Source organism: Semicossyphus pulcher, unplaced genomic scaffold (assembly GCF_022749685.1).
Source record: "Semicossyphus pulcher isolate SPU_LCO1_2020_fin unplaced genomic scaffold, fSemPul1.0.p SCAF_2, whole genome shotgun sequence".
Taxonomy (NCBI): domain Eukaryota; kingdom Metazoa; phylum Chordata; class Actinopteri; order Labriformes; family Labridae; genus Semicossyphus; species Semicossyphus pulcher.
In genome coordinates this window covers 12,836,595-12,844,818 of record NW_027211693.1, presented here as the reverse complement: position 1 = coordinate 12,844,818, position 8,224 = coordinate 12,836,595, and the positions used below count along the sequence as shown (strand labels likewise).

At 40.1% G+C, this 8,224-nt stretch overlaps 1 protein-coding gene across 1 annotated transcript; it reads right to left on the bottom strand.

Moving 5' to 3' along the window:
* Nucleotides 1-3,599: 3,599 nt before the first annotated feature.
* LOC138598524 (uncharacterized) lies at nucleotides 3,600-6,877 on the bottom strand. The gene is made up of 4 exons (XM_069670319.1): nucleotides 6,835-6,877; nucleotides 6,424-6,744; nucleotides 5,661-5,761; nucleotides 3,600-3,737 (listed from the first exon to the last, which is right to left on the bottom strand). Exons 1-4 carry the CDS (start codon nucleotides 6,875-6,877, stop codon nucleotides 3,600-3,602), a joined length of 603 nt encoding a protein of 200 aa, XP_069526420.1.
* Nucleotides 6,878-8,224: the final 1,347 nt, after the last annotated feature.

Below are 8,224 nucleotides of genomic sequence, written 5' to 3'. Positions count from 1 at the left end.
AGCTCATACTCACCATGATACAACGACACAATGTTTCTTCTCATTGGGGTCATAAATCAAGATAATTTCCCTGAACACAAGAGGAAGGAGAAAGAGGCAACTTGGTACAACAGAGCACATGTCTGTGATGTTTTCATTCACTGTGTATTTACACAGCATGGTAGGCATGATGAATCGGATGGCTTGCGTGTGCTCATTAGTTTGAATGTTAGCTGTTAAACATAAAATGATAAAATTCAATGCTGTTGAGTTTCTGTCTAACTATCAAGTATGTACGCAGCGAGTGGAATCTGGTGCTGTGTCATCGTGGACCGTGCCTCCACACATGCGGCGCATGCCTCAACCGCTGAGGTGAACCTACACGCTATGCCCAAGGTTGACTACTTACTTACACATGTGCAGAGCAAGATCAGCAAAGTGATTAACGTAGAAGACTTACCGCGTTGTCCACAGGGGTCGTCGAGGTTGAAACAAAAAGAAACTTCCTCACAGCAGCTAAGCAACTCAAACCACTTGTTTTGGATTACAAGGTAATTGTAGAAACGGTAGAGAGATAGTAAAAAAAGAAAAAATGATTGCTTTAACCCGAACCAGACTCTGTATGGACATCTGTGTAAAGGCCAGATTTCTTGAGCCCATAAACAACAGAGCTCCCTGTCTGCTTTTGGGAGGTCACCATCATGTTTAGTACTGTGCATTAGGTGGGGGACAAAATATCGGTATGGCAATTTATCATCGTCCTGACTCATGCTTGCAATATATCAATTATCGCAGAATCGCTGTATCGTGATCTTGTCGTTAACGTGGGCCACATATCGCGTATCGAATCAAGAGTTACCCCGTGATTCCTATTCCTTGTGAGCATGTGTGGAAAATGTTTTTATCTGCAGACAGGTGAGTTTTAATTGTAAAGATGTGTCAGGTGTTGTTTCTCTGTGGATTGGATAAGCATCCCACTGCCTTGTTAGCAGGTAATAGTGAGATTGAGAGTTGTGAAAATATTGATCCTAACAGCTTTGAATTGGAATTTTTTGTTTGCCTGTATTTAAAATTGGATCCAGATATTTGTAATTCAGCAAGTAAGGAAAAAGCTTTTCACAGACACAAGTCACAACGGCCTTATATGAAGATAACGCAACATGAGACATGCACACAATAAATATTCACAGCTGCTTAACATGGCAGTCAAATGATAACAGTAATACAGGAAGCTAAATTAATAAAATTGGAGCCAGCCAAGAAATGTTACACATCATAAATAATGCCCTGCCCACTCTACCATCCACCTGTAGCAAAGCACATTAGAAGGAAGGAAGAACTCCAGGTACACTTCTTGTCGGGGGGGAAGAAGAAAAGAAAGAGCAGAACATCGCTATCATAGAAACACAATCACCTATGAGAAGCGTACACAATAGCTTCTGATTCCTCTGACCTGCAGCTTTAGATCTGAAGGAATAATTCATGTGAATCTGAGCACAAACCACAAAAAAATGATGATAGATAAGAACCCAAGATATAGCAGTGCAGTTTAACACCACAATCACCTCGGAGATAAGCTAGCTATATATAGGGTCAAATCTGCATGTAAAACATTCAGACCAATGCATTGTGGTTTGTGGCCTTAAGCTCCATCATGATATTGACGACTAGCAAAAAAGATCTGGTTTGACCATAAAGTCCTTGCAAATGCGACATATGCACTCTTGCATGCGCCTGGCACATACACAAGAAACAAACACGTATTCACAGCCAGCGCTGACAAACAAGTGATGCATGGAAACTGAAGCACTGCTGTGGTTTGGCTTCAAACTGAGGTGTGAACACCGAGGGGCTTTTCTTGCTTCCTCTCTCTCTGTTAGAGGTCCATGATGCTCGGCCTGCACTGCCGCTTATACTGATCTTAAATAGGCAGGTGGAGTGTCATAACAACTTACACGAGTAAATAAAGGGTACAGTTTCACTTTGTAATGACTGTTTTTATCGTACTTTTCTGTGGTTTGGTGCTTTTCACATCCAAGAGGGTGAAAGCGCTAGAAGTTCACTGGTCCCAGCTCGGTCTTTTTGACCAGAAGCTTGTTAGACTGATCTTGAGTTACTTTTCGCTCTTTATATGTTGTTTCATATCCTTCCTAAAGTCTCTTCTAATTTGAACTTGGAGCACTGTTTTAATGCCAGCCTGTCCATATTAACAGTGATCAATGAAGTTACATTTAAATGAAATAACATGCATCTGCAATAAATCACAAATGCGTGTCGGTGTAGCTGTCTTTGGTTGCAAGCACAGAAAAGCCACATTAACACAAAAGAAAATTAAAACAATCCTTTCGCTTTTATCAACTCAAACTAGCCTGCAGAAACCTCACGCAGCCCGTCCCTCATTACACATCCTGTTCAAGGTCACAGTCATATACGCTCTGAGTAAACAGCCTTGAAGGTTGGTCAAAGCGCACAGAGAAACAGTCAACCGCAGCCTGTGTGTCAGTGAAGCTGTTGCATGTGGCTTTGCTTGTTGTTCTCACGGCAGACATATAAAAGGCCTTTACAAAGCTCTGTGACACAAGCAGGCAGAGGAGTTAACTTATTTAAGGTAGTTTTCCTGCAACTTTTTTATGCTGCATGACTTATTTTTTAACACAGGACACAAGATAAGATCTCTGTATATCTTTGTTAGCTGTGCTTTGCTCTACAGTTGTGGAAACTTGTGGCAGACAGATACACAAAACCACTGATCATCTACTCTCTCTCTCTCTCTCTCTCTCGCACTCTTCTTTTGTTCTCTGTAAATTTGTGTCTCAATGCACACATGGCTGAAATTTAGAGTGTCACCAAAGATGATAAGATGTTTTGCAAAGAAAAGGCCTGTAACAAAACAAGCAGGCTCATGCTAGATTCATTTACACAGAAGAAACAAACATCAGGATGTCAGATGTGTCATATATCTTAGCGCTACTTCCTCTGAATGTCCCTGCAATTCTGCCATTAACAACACAAAACATGTAAGCCCCCCTGATAGCATCCTCTGGAAACACGTATTTACAATATTTCACAGTAATCCATCCAAGTTTGGTCTGATATTTCAGTCGTAATCAAAGTGGTGGTGGACTTACAGAGAGACAACATTAGAGTCCTGGTAACACATATTTTACAGTCCTTTAATTTGACAAGATTTGACAAAGTAAATGTATTGTGAATTAAAGAATATTGTTTGGTAATCAAAACTAGTAAATTAAAACTTAGATAAACACAGAGACAACAGCTGAACATTTTGATAAAAACACAATCAATCAAACTGATTTTAAACATGAATCTTAGATTGTTGCGGCCTAAGCTGCTTGATTCTGTGGTAGCTTATTAAAAAAACTGCAATGCAAGTTGTGCTGGTTTTTTTTCTGTTAAACGCATCACAAATCCGCTGTGAGCGACTGGGAAAAACACGCTGGGGGACCACGATGATTCGCCATGCAACACCACAACTTCCTGGAAAGACTGAAATGGTCTGCTGTACTACTTAACATCCACAAACTCACTAAACATTCTGTAGCTCTAAACCAACCAATGTCATCATCATCGAGCTCACACAGAACCTACTAATGATTCACTCACTGGTCCAACCTAAAGGCCTTCACAGCGGCGTAGATCCTCTCTCTCTCCACTGCTGTTGCATCCTTCACTGCCCCGCTGTCAGCTCTCATCATGGTGAAGATGACAGCGGAGTAAACCAGTGTGTCCTTATTGCTCTGACAAAATACAGACATGAGAAGATTAAAATAATTAAATGTTGGTTTTGTTTAAGTTAATCGTGCCTTTAAATACTTTACCTGTTGTATGCTTTGAAGGTTGCTGTTCTTTTGCAGAGCAACGGCTGCAGGATCACGAAACAGAAAAAACATCAATAGTTATAATTAAGGATGAAGTAGTTTGAATATATTTTGCATGTATGATGAAGTCCTATTACTTATGGCGACAACCACAACTGAGAAAGATTCGGACATTATTATTTAGTAGCAGCAGCAGTAGTGCACATGCCTGTGCAGAATATACAGCTCATTCTTAAACCAAATATATATTGTACATGTTTTTTATAATCCTCTTTAATATGTATATGTTATTCTTTTTAAAGGGGCCATATCTTTTAAATGCATATTCTCATATTGTGCATGGGTTTCACATGTTTGGGTGTTTATTGTTCATAGAGAAAAAGTGAATTCCGTGTTTTTCCAGAGTTACATGTTTACAAAGGTCGCATCTGAAACGGGCCGCTCAGAACAGCTGCAGGTTTCTAGGAGAACCTTGCTTTCGCTGAAATCGACCAATCGTCATTCACCTCAGGCTGCCTTCTTGCACTAGCTTGAAGTCAAGTCGTTGTCAAGATTTCAACTTACCATTCTGATACCTCCCGGCGATTCTGGCTCGTACATATAGGGCCGAATAACTGATCCCAGAGCAGCCATGTTTTCTACAACTTTGGAGTGAGAGTGCGGTGCAGCCGCTCTGGGGCTATCACTCCAAATACTCAGCCAATCGCGACTAAGGTCTGACCTTTGAATGGCAAAATGGCTTGTAAGTGCTTGTTTGTTTCAGGAGGAAGGCGAGGCTCCGAAACTTAATTAAATTAAAATATGTGTACAGTTTTTGAAATGAAACAAACTTTAACCAACGTGATTCAAAAACACATTTGAATAATAGAAAACAAAGTAAGATAGAACTTTATTAATCCCAAAGGAAATTATAGTGCCAAATTGATTGCATAGCTAAATTCTGTTATATATATATATATATTCTATTTTTATTTTTACCACAATCTCAAGACCCATCGACCATCATCTGAAGCCGATATAACCTCTTTTCGGGCATTCAGGCGTGACCCACAGTTAGTGATAAACAACTTCCACCCAGCACTTCATTTACCGTGCGTTGCATGGTTTACAGTCCAATTCGCAACTCGAGAAGCGACTGTGCGTTCAGATCAAACGTGAAGCAAAATTCGCCCCTTCAGATATGTCAACAAAATGCTGTCATTTCATGGTTCATTAAATCCCCTAGAAGAACGCCTGTTCATCTGTTTCTGGTGAGCCTCAGTTTACTATAGAGGCATGAACCCAAAAAATAAACCGATTTTCTTGTAATTTACTTTAATTAACGAGTTTGTGGACATAACAACATCATAGTGCAGATTTGTGAAAAGTAAAAATGATCATATCTGATGCATTCGTGGAAGTCGGGAAATCTAAATGCTGATCGGCTTTCGCAACACAGTGTCAAGCGAATTTGTCTCAAGTTGAATTTTTGATCAAGAGCAGATTGTTAGCTGTCTGTCTCTAGAGATTAATAGGAAGCTAACTTATTGTCAGATGACCACCGACGGGAGCTGGGATGTCATAACGAAACATTGTGTTCTGCCTGCTTTTGCTCTGCATACAGACGGTTTTTCGTGATAGGTGATTGGTCAGTATTATAAATGTAGTACAAACAGAAACCAGAACAATTCTCATACCAAAGTCCTGTGTGTTCAGATTCTACATTCTTATTAAGAATCTGTAAATAGAGTTACACTTACGCAAACTCCTTGTATGTGGAAACCTACTTGGCAATAAACCCCTGAAATGTCATTTTTAAACCAGTAAACAACTCTTACCTTTACATTGTCCACATGCTGCTCTCGGAGATCGGTGACAGATGAAAACTATATTTCCAATCACAGAAATGACCAGGCAGACTATCGCTATCACCAGAGCAACACATTCAGAGCTTGTTGTTTGCTCTAGAGAACAAAGAAGAAAGTTTCATTCATGATGTTAATGAAATATTATGAAGATCACCTCCAGTGCTGAACTTATAATCATACCAAGCTCTAGTTTTGTTCCGTCTCCAAACAGTATCTCTCCACATGTGGCCACAGCACAGTAGTAAGTCCCAGCATCAGAGGAGCTGACGTTCTTCGAGAAGCGATAAACACAGCTTCTCTGAGTGTCAGATCTCTCGTCACATCCACCACGTCTGTTTCCATCAGTGTAGATGATGTCTGGATGAGATTTATTTGATCCGGCTCTGAACCAGTACACACTGTGACCTCCTGGACACGTTTGACTCTCAGAGTCAGAGAGGACTGAACACTGCAGAGTCATCAAGTCTCCTGGACGGACTGGATCAGAAACTGTCGGCCGCTGAACAACAGTGTAGTTTGATGTCCTCTGAGTGTTTCCTGTGTATTTGAAGACGTTCAAAAGTAAAATAAACACAATATAAAATGCTTTGACATGATGAAATGTAGCAGTAAGAACCTATTGTTCAGATGTAAAATCAAATCATGGGTCAAATCTCAACATTGCCAACATGGAGTAATATTTCTAATTTGACATATTAGGATATAATGTATATGAATTGGAAATCCTTTCAACAACAACAAAAAAATCACATAATTACCTTTTATTGACAAATATGTCATGAACGAAGTTATCTTATTCCAGTCCAGGACTACACAGTGATACATTCCCTCGTCTTCTTGAACTGTCCTCAAAATGGTCAGATTGTTCATATTCTGATGAACTTTTAAATCAAATCTAGAAGCTGAAAACTCTGCTCCAAACACTTTGTGTGTATTTTTCCATCGTCTCACAATTAATTTCAGATCATCACCAGCACTCTGCTTGAACCAGAAGGCTTCATTGTTTAAAATATAAGGTGAATCACATGTGAAGGTTGCAGGTTCACCAAGTTGAACTTGGATCACTGGAGCCAGCGTATCTAGATACAAGTATAAAGGAAGAATAAATTAAACAGTAAATAATCATTCAGCCAGACATCTGGACACAGTCATTATTGCGTATCACTTACAGGCCTGATGAAGGAGAAGCAGTGTGAGCCATAACGCAATCATCTTTACACTGTCTCTACTCAGGAGACCTCTTAGTTACTTTGTAAGTGAAGATGGTGACGTGGTCATCAAAGCCACACCTTCAAATCTGATTGGATATCTAAATATACATCTAAGTTCACTTCCTCCCACAGTGGTTTTGTCCGTGTGATGTGAAGCATCTCACGTTTCTCACAAACTGTTTGTAAAGCTTATTAAATGTTTCATCAGCATTTAACTCTGAAGGGCTCATTTCTTTTTCTGGGTTTAGTGTTTAAATGTGGTGTTCTTTATGTGGCTCTCACTTACTACACAAACATGGTGGCTATCGCAAGTTAATTTTAATCATCACATCCTTTATCTCCAAACCCTTCCGTAAGTATGATCCAGGGATGCCCCGATCAGGATTTTACTCGATACCAATTACTGATTCTTTTAATCGTGAGATCTGCCGACCATCGATCTGATCACCGATTTAAATGCATTTTTCTAACCTTCCAAAGAATATAAAAATCATTACACAAAGAGAGGAATTAATACATTATGAGTTGGGAAGGTTGTGTGAGAGGAGATGGAGAGGAGAGTTTAGCGATCTTTTATTCTCTCTATTCTAATCTATGGTAAAGGTAAGCATGTTTCTGTCATGTTGGTCACAGTTTATGTGAAGGCAGAGTCAAAGGGGTAAGGAATGAATAAGGTGTGCTTAAACACAAACATGGCTGAAATGGGATGTGTTTGAGGTGTGGTCTTTGCTCCCGGACCTAGTTTAAAACTACACCTATGAGGTTATAACCTCTTTTCATTAAATGTTAGGAATGGAAAGCAGTCTCTCACATCACAAACAAGCACATGTTGTTGAAAGTGATGGTGCCAAGTACCAAGTGGCTACTGCTTGAGTTCTTGCCCAAGCAGATAATGGAGGCTGTTGACTAAGCTCTGGCTTTCTGTGGGGTTTTGGGGGATGGTGGAGATTGCAGATAGGCTGTGAATTGGGATCCAGTAACAGGTGTCAGACATTTTTTGTGCTAGTGCAACAACAAGCCAAAGCAGTACTTGATAGTTTGGAATGTCCCTGACCTTGAAACTCCCTTAGTCTGGCTGAAAAGTGTTTTGATGTCCAGTGCAGATGTTACAACCCAGTTTCTGAATGTTGCACTGTCTGGGCCTGGCACCAATCAGGCTTCTCAGGCCAGCAGCACAGGTGGGCAGGAATATTCAGGAAAAAATACACACTCAGCCGTACTCTTATACGTGCATATACACCATAGCATAACATTACATTATATTATCATTTAAGTCCTGTAAGTCGCGAGGTGGGGCCTCCATTCATTGGACTTGTTTGCCAGCACATCCCACAGATGCTCGACTGGA

Excerpts from the sequence above, each read along its gene's own strand:
- LOC138598524 (XM_069670319.1), bottom strand. The coding sequence starts at position 6,877 with ATGATTGCGTTATGGCTCACACTGCTTCTCCTTCATCAGGCCT. Across the intron at positions 6,745-6,834 it reads GCTTCTCCTTCATCAGGCCT|ATACGCTGGCTCCAGTGATC; the intron begins GTAAGTGATACG and ends ACTTGTATCTAG. Across the intron at positions 5,762-6,423 it reads GACATATTTGTCAATAAAAG|AGCAAACAACAAGCTCTGAA; the intron begins GTAATTATGTGA and ends TTTGTTCTCTAG.